This window comes from Malania oleifera, chromosome 1 (genome assembly GCF_029873635.1).
Source record: "Malania oleifera isolate guangnan ecotype guangnan chromosome 1, ASM2987363v1, whole genome shotgun sequence".
Lineage (NCBI taxonomy): Eukaryota > Viridiplantae > Streptophyta > Magnoliopsida > Santalales > Ximeniaceae > Malania > Malania oleifera.
The window spans coordinates 12,069,687-12,092,756 of NC_080417.1; the positions used below are offsets into that span (position 1 = coordinate 12,069,687).

At 36.2% G+C, this 23,070-nt stretch overlaps 1 protein-coding gene across 1 annotated transcript; it reads left to right on the forward strand.

Annotated features, from left to right (window-relative positions):
• Window positions 1-4,246: 4,246 nt before the first annotated feature.
• Window positions 4,247-5,759, forward strand: LOC131155281 (probable esterase KAI2). Its single transcript, XM_058108316.1, has 2 exons — window positions 4,247-4,957; window positions 5,097-5,759. Exons 1-2 carry the CDS (start codon window positions 4,590-4,592, stop codon window positions 5,539-5,541), a joined length of 813 nt encoding a protein of 270 aa, XP_057964299.1. The 5' UTR covers window positions 4,247-4,589; the 3' UTR covers window positions 5,542-5,759.
• The last annotated feature ends 17,311 nt before the right edge of the window (window positions 5,760-23,070 follow it).

Genomic DNA, 23,070 nt, shown 5'->3' on the forward strand with positions numbered 1-23,070 from the left:
TAAATATTATTAAATTCAAAATATTTTTATTTTTTAATACATGTAATTAAATAAACATAAATTCACATGCAACTAATTTAATAATTGTTTCAAGTAATATTTATTTTTAATTTTTTTTTTTTAAAAACACTTTTTAGCATCTCATAATTATTAATTGATCATATTTCATTTTTTTTTTCATATGAAAGTCTTGAGTCTTTCAAGTTTATTGTCTTTTAAGAGTGTGGACGGAGTAATATTTTGATTGGATAAACATTTAATTTGCTAAGTCATTATGATTTTTTGACAAAGCCCGTCATTGCACACACACATACATAATTTAAAAGTGTTTTACGCTATCTAGGCATGACCTCAAAGTAGGAAGCCATAATCATTTTATGAATAAAAGTTTGTTCTTTTTGTAATGTTAATTTTGCACTTTATTTATTACTTAACAAGTTCTATTAACAATGTTTGACTTAATTAGCATGATTACTTGACAAGTATACTGATATGAAGAGTGAACACAAGTCTTTAATTGGATTACGGCGAAAAGAACATCAAAGAATTTTTGACATTCTTGCAAAGTATAAGATTAAAATAGATTTTACTTAATAGTGCAAGAACTTGCAATCATCACGTTTCATGTGCAAATGAAATATACTTTGTTCCTATAAAGCTTGAATCCTACATCTATTGAGTCTAATGTCCCAACGTCATAAAACTTTATCTCTCTATTTTATACCTAGCTTGGGCTTTTTTTTTTTTTGATAACCCAAAGACATTGAATTAACGACAACCTCTCAGCTAATACTTGTGTAGAGTTAAACTTCTAACTACCTTGATTCAAAACCAACTCAAATTGAATGAAACGATTCAGTTTGATCCAACAATCATTCACAAACTAGCCATCTCTGGTTTAGCAAACTATATATTTTCTATAGTTTTATTGCTCAAAAGTTAAACATATAATTCATCATTTTTTTTTTATTAGAATGTGCATTGAATGAGTTATTTGTAGGGATGACAAAATGAGTTAACGGGTCGGGTTTAGACGAGTCATAAACGAATGGGGATTAAACGGTTTTGGGTTCGGGTTGATCTATTTATTAAAGGATGACTATTATGTAAATCCAAACTCGTCCATTTAATAAACGGATCACCCGTTTAAAAAATATAATTTATCTATTTTAAAATTTTTTAAACATTTCATATAAAAATGACATACTTTTAATAATTTAAAAAAAAAAAACACACACACACACACACACACACCCTCCATTTTTTTTTTTTTTAAATGGGTCACCCGACCTGAACCTGTCTAACTAGTTTAATAAATGAGTCAGATTCAGGGCAGTTCGTTTATAAACGGATCGTCTTGTATTAAACTCAAAATCAGTTTAAACGGGTGAGTCATGAATCACCTATCAGGTTTTGGTCTATTTTGTCACCCTAATTTTGTGTCAAGATCTTGAATAATTAATTCAACTATCAAATATTAAATGGTTGAACAGTAATGTTATTCTACAATTCCAAGTTGTCCTGTATGCATTAAATTCAAAGATGGTGACGTGCTTGATTCTTTTGTTTTAGGACAAGTGGAGATGACAAGTGCGTAGATCTTTGACTTGTATATTTTGTCCTATGCTATTTGTTTATAGTAAAAGAAAGAAGAAGGAGAAGAAGAAAGGAATACCAACAGTGATATATTAGCAAGAAGCGAAGAGTCAAAAGTTTTGAAATGTTACCCATAATATTTAACAGTACTAATATCATAATAAAAATACAAGTTGGTAGGCAGCACAGAAATGTCAAGCAAATTCTAATGAATAGAACTTACCCTATTTTTTAGGGATAGAATTTGATTTTTTTTTTCGTTTAGCTCATGTGAGAATCAAATAAAATATGTAATAAGTTAATGAATGAAAAATTCATTTTTCCTTTGATTTTAAAATTTTAATTATACTAGATTAATTTATATTTTTTGATTTTTTAAAAGGTAAATTTATATTTGATATTTCTTAATAAATACATAAAATATAACTAAAATTAATCACTTTTTTTTTTTTTTATTTAATTCGGGACTTCAATTATTATCGCGCCACATCAGACACTATGGTGCGGTACTAAACTCGGAAGGTGAAATGTTGCCGCCTGCTACGTATCCCTAGTAATTCATTAACTTAATGTCTCAAGTGAGAATCAAACCCGACGTTAGGTCATCAAAGTTACAAATTCATGGTTTAGTCGCCTTATGAATATTATTGTTAAGGTAATATGGCATTAACTAATTAACAAAGCGATACGAGTGAAAAGAATAACCAAAAAAAAAAAAAGCGGCACGTACAAATGTGCAATTATTCCATAATAGCAGGAAGGCATACACAGCCGACACGATGGGGCCATGTGCAATGTCCTTATTAATATTACTTCAACCTCTAACCAAAAGCCTAGATATTTTTCAAACCTCCCATACCTACATAATAATAATAATAATAATAATAATAATAATAATAATAATAATAAAGCTCAGTTGACAGGGCGAATTTCGGGGGTGCCTTTCACGAGGTCAGGGATTTCTCCCCCCCTGGTTCGATTCCTGCGGCGGGCTCCTGAATTCACCCCGCTGTGGTGTGTGTGGGACCACCGCTACAGGACGTGGGATTAGTCACGATCGATGAGTGCGGACCGTAAAACGGACGTGTGTTGACAGTCGTGGACACCCGGTGATACTCAAAAAAATAATAAAGGCAAAAGACATTAAATTTTGCTTAGATTTAACCAAAAAAAATTATAATTAGGCCTATGTTTTCAAAAATTATACTAACTTATGATTTTTTTCAAGATTTGATAAAAATATATATAGATATTTTTTTGAGATTTTAAAATTTTCATAAATCTCTCCATCTTTGTTGAAGCTGAATTTCTGTAACACTCGTATCCCCATGTTGACTATTTTTTTTTAAACATCTCTCCATCTTTTTTTTTAAACTCTATAGACACTCAAGAAATCTATCATGATAATGAGTCCATCTCTCTACCTTTCTCCATTTAAATACTAAGATATTATCTTAAATGAAAAGTCGTAGTTCCCAAGACTTGACTCATTTTTTACTGCATATTAGTGGAGATGTTTACATTTTTTTGTCAAAATTCAAGGAAGGTTTATGTTATTTTTAGACCTTTAGGTTCTATTCAGAAAAGAAAAATAAAAAGGATTTTACTTTTTCATGTTCGTTTATAAAGGAAAGTGAGAAAAAATAAAATAAAAAACATACCATATTTATAAATAAAATTTTAATTTTACACATCATTAATATTTAGTTTTTCTTAATTTTTAGTCATATTAAAATAACTTTTCATTTTTTGTAATACTTAATAAAGAAGGAAAATATAAGAAAAAATGAGTTTCTTCTTTATTTTCCCTTCTTTTTCTTTTCCTTTTGTCAAGAAAAATTCTTTATCTAAATAGACTTAAAAGGTATTTTTTTTCTTAGACCTTAAAGTAGGTTTTAGAATTTTTTTTTTTTTTTTTTTTTGTCAAAATGCAAGATAATTAAGTGTCTTTTATCCTAATGAAATTTATAATAGTAAAGTACGTAGTTAATCTTGAAATTTTTATTAGATTATAAATCACTCCTTAAACTCTAAACTATGACATTTAAATCTTTAAACTTTAAGAGTGATATATATATACACACACACTATAATGTTTTTCCTAAACTTATATCACCTTCAATTAGCTAACTTATGTTACCAGCATGACTAACACTAATATATGAATGCATTTTGTGAAATTTTTTTGTTACCTCTAATTTCATCTCAAATGATCGAGTTACCTTTAATGGGAACAAAAATATTTCTTGTTCTCAATTTCACCTTGAGACCAGCTCCATTTATGTTAGAATGAAGTTCATTTTTATTTTTATATATAGATAAAGAAAATCATTTCAAAAGTCCATGCTCTTAGGTAGTGTAGAATTCATAATTAGCATCCTTTCAATCTCCAATTCACCGAAACCTTCTTCATCTAGACAAAAATTGAATATTTCGTTATGCCAATTAAACATCCCTAACATTAGTAACACTACTCACAAGTCCATACAAGCCTGTAAAGTTACAAATTTTTTGTTTTCTGGACAATTAAGGAAGGTAGAATTAGCACGATCGAAAAGAATTAGGGTGTAATATGCAATACGACAAAACATGCAATTTACCTTAAAAAATATCTAAACAAAACAAAACACTCACTCTTAAAAAGATTGTATAACCTAGAAAAAAAATTTAATGAAATCTTCAAGCTAGGTGCAGTCAATTAATTAGGTCCAATAAGCAGCCAGAAGGCTTGAAAAACCAGCTGTACCAGATGATGGGTACCCCACGAACGATCCATCTTTATCATCCTCGGTGGCCATATCCAATTCCTCCCCCAACATGTGTGGTGTTCAACCATGCATCGTAAACCCTCTTCCGACCTTCATCAGATAAATCACAAATTGAAAAAAGAAAATGCATATTTTAAAAATCCAAAAAGTCATTGCATCCACACTGAATATTTAAAACCCTAGCAGGAGGAGGAATTCAACCAGAAGACGATTGAAGAAGAAGACATGGGGGTTGTGGAAGAAGCTCACAACGTCAAGGTGTTGGGATCGGGGGAACAGATTGTTGTGCTAGGGCACGGATTCGGTACGGACCAATCGGTGTGGAAGCACCTGGTTCCTCACCTCGTGAACGACCACCGCGTCGTTCTCTACGACAACATGGGCTCCGGCACCACCAATCCCGAGTTCTTCGACTTCGATCGCTACTCCACCATCGAAGGCTACGCCTTCGACCTTCTCGCCATTCTCCAGGAGCTCGGCGTCGACTCCTGCATCTTCGTCGGCCACTCTGTTTCCGCCATGGTCGGCGCCATTGCCTCCATCTCCCGCCCCGATCTTTTCTCCAAAATCATCATGATCTCCGGTTCTCCTAGGTATATGATACCTAATAATACCTAAATCTCGATTCAATTCGACAATCAACCTTTGATTTGATCAAATGAATTGAACAATCTTGTGTCGATTTTGTGACTTGTGCGTCGCCGTTGAAGTAATTAATTTAATTTTGTTTAGGTATTTAAACGATGTGGATTACTACGGTGGATTCGAGCAGGAAGAGCTGGATGAGCTGTTCGAAGCAATGCAATCGAATTACAAGGCCTGGTGCTCGGGATTCGCGCCGTTGGTGGTGGGCGACGACATGACCTCCGCCGCCGTTCAGGAATTCAGCCGGACCTTGTTCAATATGAGACCGGACATAACCTTGATGGTGGGGAAGATCATATTCCTGAGCGATTTCCGGCACATACTAGGCCTCGTCACCGTCCCCTGCCACATCATACAGAGCAAGAAGGACCTAGCCGTGCCGGTGGTGGTATCGGAGTACCTGCACCAGAACCTCGGCGGCGAGTCCATCGTCGAAGTCATGTCCTCCCAAGGTCACCTCCCCCAGTTGAGCTCGCCGGATATCGTAATTCCGGTGCTGCTCCGCCACATTCGTGAGGACATCGCCCTTTGATTTGTAGGTTTGAGTTGCTGTTTGCATTTTAATTGGAAGTTTTAACTTTCATCTTTTAAATTTGTTCGAAGTATTTTGGATTGGACGATTGAAACTTGAAAGATCGTCTGTATGATGACTACATGTCGCCTTACGGTGATCTAATGATTTGGATCCCACACGTTTGGTTCAGATGGTTTATTGATGAGACAAAAAAGTAACAGCTGAGTACATTATCATTTCTGCAGGGTCCATGAGTCCACTTGTTTCTGGATATAGTTTTCCACATATTTTTTCTTTGTTATTTTAACCATATAACTAATTAATTAAAATTTCAAAATATCTTAAATAACCATAGTTGACGCCGTTTAATTGTGAAAAAAAAAAAATTAGTTTTCATTTTAAATTCTATAAAGAATTATAGAAATTAATATTAAATGGATTATACACGTACCAATCCTAACGAGTTACCTATTTTTTTTAAAAAAAATTAATTATTTTAAAATTTTAAAACAAAAAATTAAATTATCAAATATATCTCACATCTCACAGCCTTCAGTTCTCAGTTCTCAGTTGTCATCTATTATCTCTCAACTGTCAGCTCTCAGTTGAAGGAGGAGGAGAAGAGGAAGGAGCAGATTTTTAAAGCAAAAGAATTAAATTATCAAACACATCTCTCATCTCTTATCTCTCGGTTGAAGTCTAAAGGAGGAGGCAAACCCAAATTTTCATCCCTTCCATTTTCAAATTTCTCAAACCCAAAATCAAGGAACATCGGAGACTTGGGAGTCGGAGATGAAGCATTGGAAGAAGAAGAAGAAGAATAAGAAGCAGCACAACAAATGCTTCTCGTTCTTTACTTGCATCGCGCACGAAGAAGACGAAGCAGTAGCACAAGATTGCATCGAACTTGCGCAAAACCAGTTGTAGGCCTTCGTCTTGGAGTCTTCGAGCCTTTGAACCAGCACCAACCCTTCGTCTTCAAGTGTTCGAGCCTTCCGCCTGTAAAAGAGCTCACGTTCTGCTACGAAAATGGAAGGAGGACTGGAGGAGCAGCAGGAAGCAGCTGCAGCGCAAGACGGACTGATATAGTGAGAGACAGCAATTAGGGTTTTTTTGTGTGGGTGGATGGGACGGCCGCGGGTTTAGCGTTAGTGGGTTCATAACATATATAAAGGATCCAATAAACGAGTCACCCAACCCAAACCCGGTTGACTTGTTTATAAACGGGTCAACCCGTGATCTGCTCATTTATTAAGCATGTTGACTTTTCTAAACCCGAACCTGTTTTAAACGGACAAGTTATAACCCGTTTTGCCACCCCCTACATTTGGGGAGCAATGTTACTACAAGCAGCTAGATTTGGGTATAAGTACTAAGATTTTTTGAGTTATACACCTTTATTCTTCCACACTCCATTCTCAATGTATTAGGATTTCTCATAACAAGAATGGGTAGGTTGATATTGACATTCATATCCGTTATTTAAGCTTGAAAAGTTTCTACCATTTTGTGAAGGTTACTAACATCTCCACGGTAGAACCCTATTGATATTTTTGTCGCAACATCCCGAAAAAGAGTTTGGAATGATTATAAATAATAATATTATAAGTTTGATAGAATCACCATTAATCATTATTTACTTTGGTGTGATTAGTTCACCTAATTGCTACTCGTTAATTGATCTTTAGACTAATTCTAAGATCAAGGGACCAACAGTCTTAGTCTGCATCTATCAAAGTTGGGATTGAGAGTTCAGTTATGCGAGGAGTGTTGGGGTTTAGGTCATCTCCATCATGGGATACAAGTCTACCCATTCCCATTAATGTTGGGTGGTGCTTTTATCAATAAAAGGGGCAGATGGTTGGGCAGAATTTTATCAACAAAGAAAGTTGGTTTATTGGAAAACAATTCAACAAAGGCAGCATGATTGGTTGTTTTTCAATAATGGGTGTTGGCACATGGCCAGCGTGATGGTGATATTCAGCAACCTATTTGAATGCAAGAGTGAATTACAGGTAGAACATCGTCTCTATAAATAGAGGCATTTTGCTTAGGCCAAATACACTGAGAGAAAGAGATCTCAAGAGAGCAGCAACACAAGGGGTTTTGAACTGTCTACAAAACATAATCATTCCATATTCATTCCATGTTAAATTTCATAATCATGCATGGATAGTTATCTCCAATGGGTCAATAATCATATTTCAATTGTCTGCAAAATCATGGGCCAAGGTGGCAAAGTTAAAGATCCAGGATTCCAGTATTGAGTAGAGCAAAATAATCTCTCTACAGAGAAATGTTAGGATCATGGGGACTCGTTGCGTGATCATAGTAGGAATGTAATAAATGTCATCGGGTTGGAAGCTTGATTGGTATTCAACTTTAGAAGTAAGCTCACATTATACAGAAATAATATGCTTGATCACCTATGGATGATAACAAGAGGAATGCATTCATTCTTTTCATTTAAATCATTTTGAAATTGAATGAAATAAGAATGTCTTTCAGTCTCATCTCATTTCATCATCCTTGAACCATTACCTTGTCCCAAAATTTGTCCATTTTTGCTTGTATTTTGTGTAAGTGACATAGGAAATAATTTTATCAGTACAAAGAACTTGGAGCCATGAGTTGATTTCAGGGGTTTATTCAATGGGGCAAAAAAAAAAAAAAAAGTTGATGAAGGAAAAGCCTCCAAGATGAAGCAAAGAACACCACTTCAAGATGTTTTCAAAGAGCTTGGTGGGATGTGGGTTTCAAAATGATGAAGAGTTGTAGGAGAAATATATAGAAATAACTCATCAAGCTTGGTCCTACTTTTGTTTGATGAAATTGATAAAAAGCCTCTCATATTTGTTATCTAAGTTATGATTGGTGTCTTAAACGTATAATGATTATATTCTGATCAAATGAGGGGTGGCTATCTTTGATCGACCAGTTTTCCCATAAAGAACCAAACAATGATTTACCATTTGTTAACCAAGTTGAGTTAAACCAGCTTTTTCTTAAAAGTCAGTTCACTAAAAATTCAACCTGGGTTTGCTAGCGTTTGGCAAGTCATTTGAGACAATAATCATTATCAAAAGGATGGTAGGTCATTTTTCGGCTACCCGAAAGAAAGTCAAAGAAGAAATCCCTTGCAAGCCCTTTTAAGCCTGAAAAATTCATTTATTGATTAACTCGTCAAAAATCACACCCCACACTGGGGTAGTTTTAAAAAGATCAGTCCCAAATAGAATTCAAATGAAAATGAAGTTAAGATTCCTTCATAAAAGGAAAAGCAGAAGTTGCAGTAAAAGAAGAAGAAGAAGATAAAAAAGGGGGGGGGGGGGAAGAGAAAGAAGAAGAAAAGGAAGAAGAAAGAAAAATAAGAGACATACTACATGTGTGATCTTTGACTAAATTACCCTTAATGAAATCAATAAATTTTGAGCCTTATTTAAATCTTTCTTTCTTTAACCCATATCCTCAGCCTACATTACAATTCAAATGAAAGTTCTGACCAGATTGGTATACATTATTGTCTTAAATGATTTGTCAGACTCAATGTTGAGTCTGAATTACGTAATGACCTGATCTTGAAAAGGTATGTAGGCAGCTTGTTCAAATAACAAGTTCGGTCAAAACTCTGCGAATATGGCACCACAAATTGGAGCTAAAATTTTTATTATGAGATGGGAATTTTAAGCCTTAGTTTCCTTATTCTTGGTGAAACCTAAATCCTAAGCCTACGTTTCGTCCCGTGTCTTAAAGTCCACCTTGAGATCGGAATATTGATCAGATTACCTAATGAGATACTAGTTATAATTCAAAACAGGGATTTTGAAATAAGATTGAAATAAGTAAGAAAGAAACTCTAAGCTGTGATACAGTGGTGGAGTTATGGTTATGAGGCTTAAGAAAAAAAAAACAAAGAAAGGGTTTGCCCATTGATATGATTCCCTAAGCTAACAAAGTTACAATAGTGTCAAAGTACTGGTAAAATATGTCTCCTATTTAACAAGCACAGGAAATCAAGCAAAGACAAGCAAGTTTGTGCATTCCATCTATATTCCCATTGAGATTGAGTTATCTGATTGCATGCTTATTTATTTGAATTTCAAAGAGAGTTTAAAACATTAAGGATGCAATCCAAAGAACGTCCTTGTGGAGAAAATGTAAGACAAACAAGATCAACTACAAATGCATCTACTGGGGCAGGTATCATGCCGAGTTTCAGAGGAACACATTCAGGGACATCTATGTCAGTTAGGAATTTGAAAATATGGTCTAGATCAGAATTGGGTTTGTTACGAGCTCGTTGGTAAATTGGCACATCATCATGTATTTTATATATATATATATATATATATATATATATATATATATATATATAAACTCCTTGCCCTTCAAAGCTTTAAAGGAGTATGGATAGTCAAAGGGTTTCAAAATCACCAGTAGTTTATCCAAAGAAGATACCTGTGGAGAAAGAGCAGCCTAATTGGGGCAAATGTTATGTCAGGTTTCAGAGATCTGCTTATTCAAGAAGAATCCAACAATAGAGTCAAGATCAATGGCAGATAAATTTAACTGGGGCAAATTTTGAGTTGAGTTTTAGTGGGACCCGTGCAAGCACCTTCTTATCAGATTGGAATATGAAATCAGGGTCAATATCAGCTATAGATCCATTCAACTAGGGTAGATTTTGTGATTTTCATATGAGCCGAGTCAATCACTTTCATGACCGGATGAATCAAGAAGATTGAGCCAAGATCAGTTACAGATCCATTTAAATGCGGCAAGATCACAAGCGCATTGGGAGAAAAGATTCATGCATTGTCATGCATTGCCTAAATTTCAAACATTGCCATGCATTTCATGCATTGCCTAAATTTCAGGCATTGCCATGCATTTCATGCATTACCATACATCTCATGCATTGTCATGTCTTTCATGCATTACCATACATCTCATGCATTACCATGCATTTCATGCATTACCTTACATTTCACGCATTACCATACATCTCATGCATTGTCATATATTTCACGCATTACCATACATTTCACGCCTTACCATACATTTCATGCATTACCCTACGTTTCATGCATTTCATGAGTTACCCTACATTTCATGCATTTCATGCATTACCTCATATTTCACATGCATCATCATGCATTACATGCATTGCACCAAAAAAAAATAAAAAAAATAAAAAAATAAAAATGCATACATATAACAACATATCCTTGCACTTTAGCATCACAAGTTAGCAACATGCATACATATAGCAGCATATCATTGCATTCTAGCATCACTAGCAGCAATAGAGCACCCTCATATTTGTTTTGTTGAATAAGCTTTCAAATGATCATTTGACATCTTTGATTAAGAGATTCCTAGTATGCTAATATCTGAGCTAGGGGTAGCCGACCCCAAGTGCACATTGATTTACTTGGAAACTGGGGCAGCTGACCCCAGACACACATTGATTTATTTTGAAACTGGGGCAACAGATCTAAAAGACAAGGGGAGCCATTCATTGACATTCAGACCTTACCCCAAGTGCATTTTCCAAATAGAGTAACCACTTTTCAAACTTTGCTTTCACACCTTGTTACTAGTTGAGGTGGCTCGGATCATCGTATCCGCTACGGCTCAGATTCTTACATTCGAAGCAAGTCATCATTGTGTCCCATGACTCAGATCATCGTATCCCTACGGCTCGAATTCTTACATTCGAAGCAAGCCATGTAACGACCCAGAAAATATTGATATTCAAATATTAAAGAGAGGGGAAAAATGGAAACAGGAACAGAAGGAGGCTGTAGACTTCGTCGACGACATTGTATTTTGGAAAATATTGTAATTTCAAGGAATTTCCAGAACTCATCGACGAATACAAGGATTCATCGACGAGTATATAAGGAAACTCGTCACAGGGCATCGTCGACGAGTACAGAAGAGAATTCATCGACAAAGCTACGTCTCGTCGACGAGAAAATACCGAGAGGAGTTCTGGGGCAGCCTGAATTTCGTCAACAAATATAGGGCTTCATCGACAAAATTAATAAAGGACTCGTCGATGAGGTGACGTGTCTCGTCGACGAATCTGGCAGTATAAATCTTTGAAAATCTAGATTTTTATCCATTTACCAGCACCCCTCTCTCTCTCTCCTCTCTCTCTCTCTCTACGAATCCTCTCCCTTCTCTCTTCGATTTCGGCCCCACTAGTCACCGGATCGACGATCCAAAGCTACCATGACGCTCCTGGCGGAATTCTCTACAAGTCTACCAGAGTGAATCGTCAGGAAAACAAAGTTGGATTTCATCTCAAATTCAGGGTAAGGTCTTTTATTCAGTTTTTGACTTCCTGACAGTTATAGAAAATGATGTAGACTAAGAAATACTGATGTTTTGTTCTGGGGAATTGCATTTTCAGGATGTTGGGCTAGGAACCATACGGGTATAGAGCTAGAATTTTATAGAGGCTTTTCAAAGTTAAGGTAAGGGAAATATGTTATGCTAGGAGTTTTAATAAAGTTAACAGCGATTTTATAAATGTATATTTATACCAGTTTATTATACAAGTTTTATCAAATATAAGCTTAAATGATTGTGTGGCCTAAGTGATTTTCATGAGATGAAGTAATCTATATAGCTTTTATAATATATATCATACTATACGGAATGCATGGAAGTAGACAGTATGTACAGTTTATATGGTTCTTCTCAGTATATGAAATTATACAGAATATACAGGTGTAGAAATAGATATATATTCAAAGAGAAAGAGATTTACATGCATATACAGTATTCTAATGAACAATTTCATGAAACAGATAGATACGTATATATGTATACACGCATACAATTTTATTCAGATCAGTATTTATATTACAGCTTTATACAGAATAGTACACACAGAGTTTTAGCATGCCATGTTCCTCTTACCATAACATACAGAGTATACAGACAGAGTATATAAACAGAATATACAGACAGAGATACAAAGGTAGCATCAAGATGCTACGGATGCAGTATACAGTTTTACAATATATATACAGTACATAAAGATAGCATTATGGTAATTTTGGAACATGGCAAAAACAGTAAAAGAATATATATATATATATATATATGTATATAGTATCAGATCCCTGTGGAAAGATTATAGACAAACATAGTACAGAGACAGTTTACAGAGCACGGTACCGTTGCTATATTCAGATAGAGTGCAACCACACATCTCAGATAGTGTGTGGGTACCGTCTAACTATGCTCGGAGAGGATGCAGCTCCCCAGTATGCTGGGTAGAGGGGACCAGTTAGACGAGGTAGCAGCTAGTCCCGCGCCTAGGAGAGGATGCAGTTTGGCCGGGCTGAGGTAGTGTAGAATATATTAACTTATTTGGAGGGCCGACCAGATAGAGTCCCACCTACGGGCCGCACAACCCTGTCATAAGGAGTCAAATCATGACGTACAGAGTCCCAGGGAATAAGTACAGTTATATATATATATATATATATATATGTATACAATTTTACCATATATGATGATTATAGTATGATATTATCAGTATGAAAAGTATAAAATACAGACGATACAATACACTTTAAATTGAGAAAGAAATATATGTTTTTACAGATTATTTATTGTATTACGGTTCAATTGCTATTATTATGTATTCTTAACTTAGTTGCCACACACTAGTAATAGCATATTTCCACTTACTGAGCGTCGACTCACCCCGTTACTCTAACATTTTTCAGGTGAGCTAGATAGGCGAGCAGATCAGGCTCGCAGAAAGAGAGAGTGTTTGGTCACCCTAGTTTAGGGTGAGTTTCTGATAGAATTGGGTATATTTTTTAGTAGATGATGATAGAAGGGCATTTTGTACGACTATAGTCTGTATATCCTGGATTCTAGTATTGTATAATAAACATGTGAATGGTTGTATGACATATGTTTCCGCTGCTTAGGGATGGATGTGAATTCACAGATGTGTATATATATATAAATGGTATGAATTTTGAGGTCGTTACAAGCCATCATTGTGTCCCATGGATCGGATCATCGTATCCCTACAGCTCGGATTCTTACATTCGAAGCAAACCATCATTGTGTCTCATGACTCGGATCATCATATCCCTACGACTCGGATTCTTACATTCGAAGCAAGCTATCATCGTGTCCCATGGCTCAGATCATCGTGTCCCTACTGCTCGGATTCTTACATTCGAAGCAAGTCATCATTGTGTCCCATGGCTCGGATCATCGTATCCCTACGGCTCGGATTCTTACATTTGAAGCAAGCCATCATTGTGTCCAATGGCTCGGATCATCGTATCCCTACGACTCGGATTCTTACATTCGAAGCAAGCCATCGTTGTGTCCCATGGCTCAGATCATCGTATCCCTATGACCGGATTCTTATATTTGAAGCAAGCCATCATTGTGTCCCATGGCTCGGATCATTGTATCCCTACGGCTCGGATTCTTACATTCGAAGCACGCCATCATTGTGTCCTATGGCTCGGATCATCGTATCCCTACAGCTCGGATTCTGACATTCGAAACAAGTCATCATTGTGTCCCATGACTCGGATCATCATATCCCTACGGCTCGGATTCTTACATTCGAAATAAGCCATCATTGTGTCTCATGGTTCGAATCGTCGTATCCGCTACGGCTCGGATTCTTACATTCGCAACAAGCCATCCCTGTGTACCTCAACCTGGATTCTTACATTCATTGTAAATCATCCCTGATTTGCAGAAATAAACAACTTTTGATTAACCTAAAAGTCATGCGAAGTTGTGTGGCCTGGTTAAAATATGTGTCTTTTATCTTTGCAGACTTGTTGTTATAAAAAATGTAGAAGAGTTCCTACCGTTACATTGAAACCAAAAAGCCTACAAAGAGGGGCAGTTATAGATACCCTATTTTTACTCTAACCAAATAGAACAAGGTGTTCATTCTCATTATATTATTATTATTATTATTATTACCTTATTATTATTATTATTATTATTATTATTATTATTATTATTATTATTATTATTATTATTATTATTGTCATTATTTTTGTATCTTTTTACCATTATTATTATTATTATTATCCTTATTACAAAAGGGGGGGGGGGCGCAGGCAGTACAGCGAAAAAAGAAAAGGCAAAAAAATTTCTCAATCTCTTCTTCTTCTTCTTCTTATTTGGCTTCCCAAGCACTGCAGCTCTAGGCCACAGCCCTCTCTGACACCCATATTTCCCTCTTCTCCTTCGGAACCATCTTCGTCTCCCCATCTCACTCTGCCCCCAACAACCCTTCTTCAATCCCAGTATCACCCATTCAACCAGTCCCGCCGTCCATCCTTACCAGCGAGCTAGCACCAGCTGCTCCAGTCCTCACAACCAGACCCTCCGTGCATAGCCGAGCCACCACAAAACAACCTGCAAGATCTTCGGCCACCTCTGCCGCTCGGCCTCCACCGCACAACTCCGATGAGCACCCTTCTGCAACCGCCGGAGGTCCTCCACACCAGCATGGGCAGAGTCCTCTGAACATAGCCATCACCAACATCGGACTCCCATCACAGTAGTGATCCAGCAAACCGGAGCTCCAACTTCTCCCCAGCGAACCTCTGCTCCGACGGCCGGTGGCACCTCCCCTCTGTAAGTCCCTTTGCTTATACATATATATTTATACATATGTATGTATATATATATATATATATACACACACACACACACACACACATACACACACATGCAATTTCATTTTATTTTTGTCATTTTGTTTTATTTTATTTTTATTTATTTCTCCTCTGGTTTTGGTAATTAACAATATCTAATATTCTGTTTTTTTTTGTTTTTTTGTTTTTATTTATTTATGCAGGTATGTGTAATATTTAATGCCTTTTTTAATTGTAATATATAGTTTTCATGTTTAGGCTTTTATTATATATATATATATATATATAAATATTAATATTATTGTTATAGGTGTTGGATTATTACTTAATACCTTATTACATGTCCATATTTATTGTTTGAATATTGGTTTAAAGTGTTTATGTTATCATTGTATTTTCAATCATTGTAATATACTCATTTATTATTTAGGGTATCTATGTTATTGTTGTATATTATCCTAAGGGTTTTTATTTATTTTAGTATATATTGTGTATTTAGGGTTTAGATTATTATAGGTTTTATTTAGGATTTTAATGGTATATTTAGGGTTTTGTTCATTGTATGTTTTATTTAGGGTTTGATTGGTCTCTCACATTGTTATTGTATATTAATGGTAAGGCTTCCATTATTTCCATAATTATTATTGCATATATCGTATATTTATTTTAGGGTTCGAATTGTTTCCATATTATTATTATTATTATTATTAGGGATTAATTGTTTCCATATGTGTATATATATTGAGTGTTAACTTTAGGGTTTTGATTACTTCCAGGGTGTCATCACTATATTTATAGGATGTTAATGTCTTATTATATGGTAGTGTATTATTATTGTTATTATTATTATTACATATGATATAGTATTATTATTATTATTATTATTATTATTATTATTATTATTATTATTATTATTATTATCATTACTCTAAGTTTAGTATTATTATGGTATGTGGTACATTATTATCATTATTATGATGCGTGCATTATTACTATCTATTAGGTTGGTTTATTATAAGGTTAAGTTATTAGGTATTATAGTGATTTATTATTATATAGTACATATGACATATAGTTGTTGTTGTTATTATTATTATTATTATTATTATTATTATTATGTATTTTTTTTCATTTTATGTATCATGGTATTTTTGATATCGTTGTTCACATTATATGTTTATATTTGACACCCTTCGAATTCCAAAAAACTCTCATACTAGTATTTTCCTATAAAAAAATTCAATACAATTTCAAAATTTGGGAGTGTATTTTCTTAAGTATTTTCTTAATTTTTATCACTATGATTTTAATGCAAGGGTATAAGCTTTCGGGCTTTACGTACCCTAGTTTTGAGGGAATATATTTAGTACATATATTTTTGTATGATCAGCTCATTTATTTATTTATTTATATTGCTTGTATATTTGTAAATCCACTAATAAAGGAGTAATTTTAAAATACTTTTTAAATTAACTTAGGGATAATTCCAAATTAATTAGGTACCATTCGCAAGAACGGGTGCGTAGGGGGTGCTCGTACCTCCCCTCGCGTAACCGAACTCTCGACCCCAGCTCTGGTAACGTAGACCCATTCTACCCTTAATGGAGTAGTAATCATGTGTTATAACCACACTATAAGGTTAGTGGCGACTCCAACATTCCTTGTTTTTCCCTGAAAATATTAAACCACATTTTTATTTTGCCATCTCGAGACACACGCGCTCCGGGATGTCGCGATAATCCACATGGAAGTTTTTCAATATTTATATATATATATATACAGCTTACAGAAACAGAGGATGTATTTATGTATATTAGAAGTATTATGAATGGAAAACTTATAAAGATAGTTATGTTAAGCAACGTGAACAAGGTGGTATTATATATTATTTGTACCTGTATTCCCAGATTTAATTATTCATGATTTTACAAAATCATATTTTTACAGAAATGTAATTCACTTGCCACACACAAGTAATAGCATATTTCGTCTTACTGAATGCCGTCTCATCCCATTAAAATGACATTTTTCAGATGATCCAGTTAGGCGAGCAGATCAAGCTCATAGGTAGAGGGGCTACAGTGCTGCCCTGTTAATAGCATGAGTATTTTTGGGAGGTCACCTCTGTATAGCCTAGTTTTAGTTGATGGTATTTTGTTAATAGTAGAATATGTATATTTTTGGAGCATTTTAGCACTCTGGTATTGTATATTTGTGTTTTTGGTTATATGAATTTAGCTTTCCGCTGCATAGGTTGATAGTTTTATATATATATATATATATATATATATATATATATATATTTACTACTGGCATACTAGTGAGCTTCAATTCATTCCCTGACATTACCTTCACAAAGGCGTGTGTAACTACTTGCTAAATTCTATAAATATTTTATAACTTTCTAATAATAAATACTATGAAATTCCACTAATTTGATACCTTCTTATATATATATATATATAGAATTTAGCAAGTCGTTACACACGCCTTTGTGAAGGTAATGTCAGGGAATGAATTGAAGCTCATTAGTATGCCAGTAGTAAAGGATTTTACAGATGTCTTTCCAGATGAGTTACTAGGCTTGCCACCTGATTGAGAGGTAGATTTTCTTACTGATCTACTTCCAAGTACAGCACCGATCTCTAAAGCATCTTACTAGATGACGCCAGCAAAGTTGACAGAATTAAAGAATCAGTTGTAAGATTTGCTTGATAAGGGTTTTATACGGCCCATTGTATCTCCATGGGGAGCTCCAATGTTATTTGTGAAAAAGAAAGACGGGTCCATGAGGATGTGTATAGATTATAAGGAAATTAATAAAGTGACAAACAGGAATAAGTATCCTCTACCCCGTATAGATAATTTATTTGACCAGCTCCAGGGTACATGGTGTCGACACCTCAATTTTAACCAAGTTACCTAAAGAGACCTAGAGAAACAGGAATTAACTTTAAGCCTCGAATGACCCCGTGTTCTGAAAATTAAGACCCTGTCCTTTCACTCGAGTCCTCCTGATCTCAATCAAATCTCTAAAAAATGGTTTAAAGTTGAGACGCGCAAATAGCCGATCCAAGTTTTGTTTTTGGTTCTTGAACCAAGTGTTAGGTTTTGTTGTTGGCTAATTCCTGTTAGTTGCAAGATTAATCTTCATTCTTATAACAGGACCCCAATAGTTGTAAAGATAGTCCCCCCTTTTAGGGTATTAGGGTTTAGAGTCTTGAGAATTGTTGATCCCATTTAACGTCATGTACCTCTGAATTAGTTGATTTCAAAAACAATTTTCTTTAATTGGAGTCCCCAAAGTTTTCCAAAGTCATTGCGGGCTAGTCTTTAACATTCTTGGATTTTCAGATTATTGAAGTTGGCAATTTTAAAACTCCAAGTCCCAAAGTCTAGCCAAGAATCTCCAAATTAGGAAGGTTTATTCCATTTTTCCTCTTAGTAAGTTTGGGATTGCAAAGTTCAAAACCCAAAATTTTGAGTTGAAGCCCTCATAATAAATTAAGTCATCTGTTAATTTCCAAAATCCAGTTTCGCCCTTTAAGGTATGATTTTAGTCTTCTAAGAGCTAATTTAGTTTATTGAGTCTTGTTAAGTTTCCGTAAGTTCAAAAACTTGGAATTCGGAGTTAATTGGCCAAAGTCTTAATTCATTCTCAGATCGTGTTTTGTTCTTAAAAGATGGTGTCATTCAAGGATTAAATTCATATCCTGTTTTATTTGACCGAGGTTGGTCAACTACTTTGGTCAAATTAAGTCAAAATGAATGGTCAAAATTGGTCAAAGGGATGTGTGACTTGGGATTATGAACGTCAACATAGTGCACGTGTGTGCACAGGGGCATGCAGGAATATAAACATGCCAAAGGAAGAATGCAAGAGGGCATATGAGATAATAAATGTTGCAAATACAAAAGAATGTTAAAAAATAAATAAATAACGTGGGGAGAATACATCAGTACACGTACATTAGAAAGGAAATACAAGACAAAAATCAAAATAAAAATGTTGAGCCTATCCCTACCAGCCATCTGTAAGTATCTTCCCATTCCCCGCCAATTCCCACACTCGACCTAGAACCCCCAAAAAGCCCTCCTCTCTTCGGACGCCACCTAGCCAACCCAAGAATCACCTGTACGAAGAAGAAAGAAGCAGGCGAGTTAGTTAGTAGAGAGAAATCACAGATTAAAAATAAAAAATAAAATAAAATAAAAAACCCAAAGATACCTTGCCCTCCATCCCAGTGCTGCCACCTGGAAATATCCCAAAAGCCCTCCATTCCTCGCCTGCCATGTGGACCCTCAGGGTCACTTGTGCACAGAAAAGGAAAATTGGTTAGCCGAGAATCTGCAAAATCAAATCATTCACATGTGCAGGGAAAATTATTCCCTGACACAGTTGGTTGCAAGGGAATGAAATTGGAGCCAAATGCACTCTCGGACTCCCTATAAATAGGGAGTCGCATCACTGTAACGGGACAACAGCAAAGAGTGTAAGAGTACTCTACAAAAAATAGAATAGAAGGGAAAAATCAGTGAGTCTTGCAAGCATTGAGAAATTAGGAGGAGGAGGGGAGGTCCTGCCAGTTTAAAAATAAAGAGAGCACGATAAGATTCTGCAGGAATTGAGGAAGATTCAGAGTTAAGAGAATCTCTATCAAATTTCAGAGAGCGGAAAAGGAGAGGAGAGAAGCTTTGCGACACTCGGTACAGAAATAGAGAACCAGACACTAGAATCAGACGCACGCAGAGTCTGGGAAAGAAGACCGGAGGAGGAAAATAAAGGGGTAACTACCCTCGACCCTATGTTTTTAAGCTCACCCGGGCCTGTATTTTAAAAAAAAACCTCGAGCCCTGTTTTAAAAAAAATGGAAGTGGGCCGGCCCTATATTTTAAAAACCTCGGGCCCTGTTTTAAAATTGGAAGTGGGCTGGCCTTGTATTTTAAACACCACGGACCCTGTTTTAAAAATGGAAGTAGGTCAACCCTAGTTTAAAAAACCCCGGGCCCTATTTTTAAAAATGGAAGTGGGCCGGCCCTGATTTAAAAAAAAAACCCGGGCCTTGTTTTTGAAAAACTAAAATGGGCCGGCCCATTTTGTGACTCAAGCCCATTGTCACGAATCTCAGGGCCCACATGTGACTTGAACACGTGCCAATCGCTCACCCAGATAGGCCCACTTAAACTCGCCCGAGCATTATTCAACTCACCCGAGTTGACTCGCACAAGTCAACCTCGGTATAACTCACACATTCACCAAGTCAAGGGTGAGTTGACTCGTCCTCAACTGCATTAGTTCACTTGAATCCCTAATCTGAACAGACTCACAAATTTATATCATCACACGCACACCATTTATATCACACACATCACTAGTATTTCTTTTTGCAACGGAAAAAAAAAACAGAGTGAAAAAAGGAAGAGAATAGAAGAGAAAATGGAAAGAAAAATCATAAAAATAAAAATAAAAAAGGAAAAATTATCTTTCTGAGAGTTCCCCTTCCTTTCCACCGGATGCGAAGTCAACCCGAGGCCTCCTGGGGTTTCCTCTATTCCTGATCACTAGGCCCCGAGCCTTATTCTGGCCTGCTTCAAAGAGAATGAGAGAGTGAGGGTGAGGAGACAGAGAGGGCTTCTACTTGAGAAAAAATAGAAAGGGAGAAGGACTGAGAGACAGAGAGGGTGAGAGAAGAGGGATGATGGAAGTTGGGGTTTCGAGGTGTTAGAACGGAGGAAGAATAAGAGATGGGAAAGGTAGCGTCAGAGAGATAGGGAGAGAAGAACAAAAGAGAGAAAAAAGAAGAGGGAAAAGAGAGAGAGAGAGAGAGAGAGAGAGAGAGAGAGAGAGAGAGAGAGAGAGAGTATGTGAGATAATGGCAAGAAAAAATGAACAGAACGGGGAAAATTTGGTTTAAGTATCTTAGGCTTAGGAACCATAGGATACTGCCATGTGGAACCTCTATGACTCTCAGATCCAGTTCGTGCACGACCAAAATCGAGACCGTTCGTCTAAGATTTGTTTTGAACACTCCAGATGAAGCCGCCTTGACAACAGATCTGCCACCGTTTGATCTAGTTCTACTTGAAGAGCCATGATTTCACAAATCAATATCTCCGAATTGTTCAACCCTCGTCGTTCGATCCCTGCGGAGCATCAACGACCCTGATCATCTGCGTCAAAGGCATCAATTTCGACCCTCTCCTCCAAACGGTGCGTGGCGAGCCAGTCACTTTCGTTATCAATGCTGGGAGGCATTTCGTCTCCCAGCCATTCGATCTTCAACACATCAAGGGCTAGGGATTCGTGCACGTCAGAGGACATTCATTGTACTAATCGCTTTCATTCGCTCGTCACCATATGGCACGAATATCCCCTCGCGTTTAATGCTCACGATAAGCTGATTGGATCTCTTTTATCCATTAGCGTCTATGATGAGGTCACGTCAACAATCCTCACCCATGTGTGTTCTCCATCCGCTACGCGACACATGGCCACCCTACTCCCCTCAGTTGTAGAATCATTGCTCTCCCGTGGACACCCATGATCGAGCCATACGAGGGATCTAACCTACACGGTCTCATCCACTTGTAGCCCGCCACGTGGTGCCGTTGGCCTTAACCGGTCTTAAATAGGTCTTCCTGGGCCGGTCAACGTTTGACCGGTCCTGCCCTCCTTGCCAAACCGGTTCTCACCGATTTATTTCATTTTATTTTGTTTTAAATAATTCCTTTTAAAAATTTCAAATAAAATCCATAACAACTCATAAAATTTTAGGAAAAATGCAAAAAAAATCTAAGAAATAAGAAAAATTCCCATAAATTTTTAAATCATAATTCCATTACACATATTCATTAAACACTCTCATACCCTCCCCATGCACACACACATGCATGCATGCACATGCATGTACACCCCCACACATGTGCACTTGTGTTCATACATGTCCACACTCAATTATGCATGCACATGCATGCAGTCATGCACATACCTACACATGCATATTCATGTATATACACGTATGCGATTTGACTCATATGCGCCCATTCATATACCCATGCATGAATGCATACAGTCACACACGCCCACACATTCACATTCATGCACGCGCATGCATGCACTGACACTCAAATGCACACATTCACGTGCTCATGCATGTACATGCATGCAATGCACATAGTCACATACACATACACATACACATACACATACGTGCATGCAATCCACCTCATGCATCCCGATATCATCCATGACATCATCATGTAGGTCATTATCCATTCATGCATATTCTAGTCCATGCACGCATATCCATGCATATTCATGCACGCACTTACACACACCATGCATGCGTGCTCATTCTCGTCCATGCATGCACACACGTTCATGCACATGCATATCCACGCATGCACACACATTCATGCACGTACCAAATGCACACACATTTGTGCACGTACTCACTCATACATGCACCTGAACACACACAACCCACGTGGAAGGTAACACGTGATGACTTGAGATAGTCTCAATCAAGACTTTAAAGTGGTTTCCCCCCCCCCCCCCGGACCGATCATTGCTCAACCGGATCCTCCCCCGAACCGGTTCACACCAGTTTTCTCCGTTTCACTTATTTATTATTATTTAGATATCCATAAAATTCCCAGAAAATCCATAAAAATTCAGAAAAACTCAAAAAAATTCTAAAAAAAAAATATTTTTTTGACTTACCTCCACACTTTTTGTCTTAATTTTATTTGTACTATTTTGAAGTTTGGGAAAAATATTGAAAAATCACAAAAAAAAAAAAAAATGAAGTTTTCACACTTAGAAAAATCACCAAAATATTTTTAGGCCTAGAAAATTGTTTTCATCCTGAAC

Coding starts and splice junctions, on each gene's coding strand:
- LOC131155281 (XM_058108316.1), top strand. CDS start 4,590: ATGGGGGTTGTGGAAGAAGCTCACAACGTCAAGGTGTTGGGATCGGGG. Junction 4,958..5,096: donor ATGATCTCCGGTTCTCCTAG/GTATATGATACC, acceptor AATTTTGTTTAG/GTATTTAAACGATGTGGATT.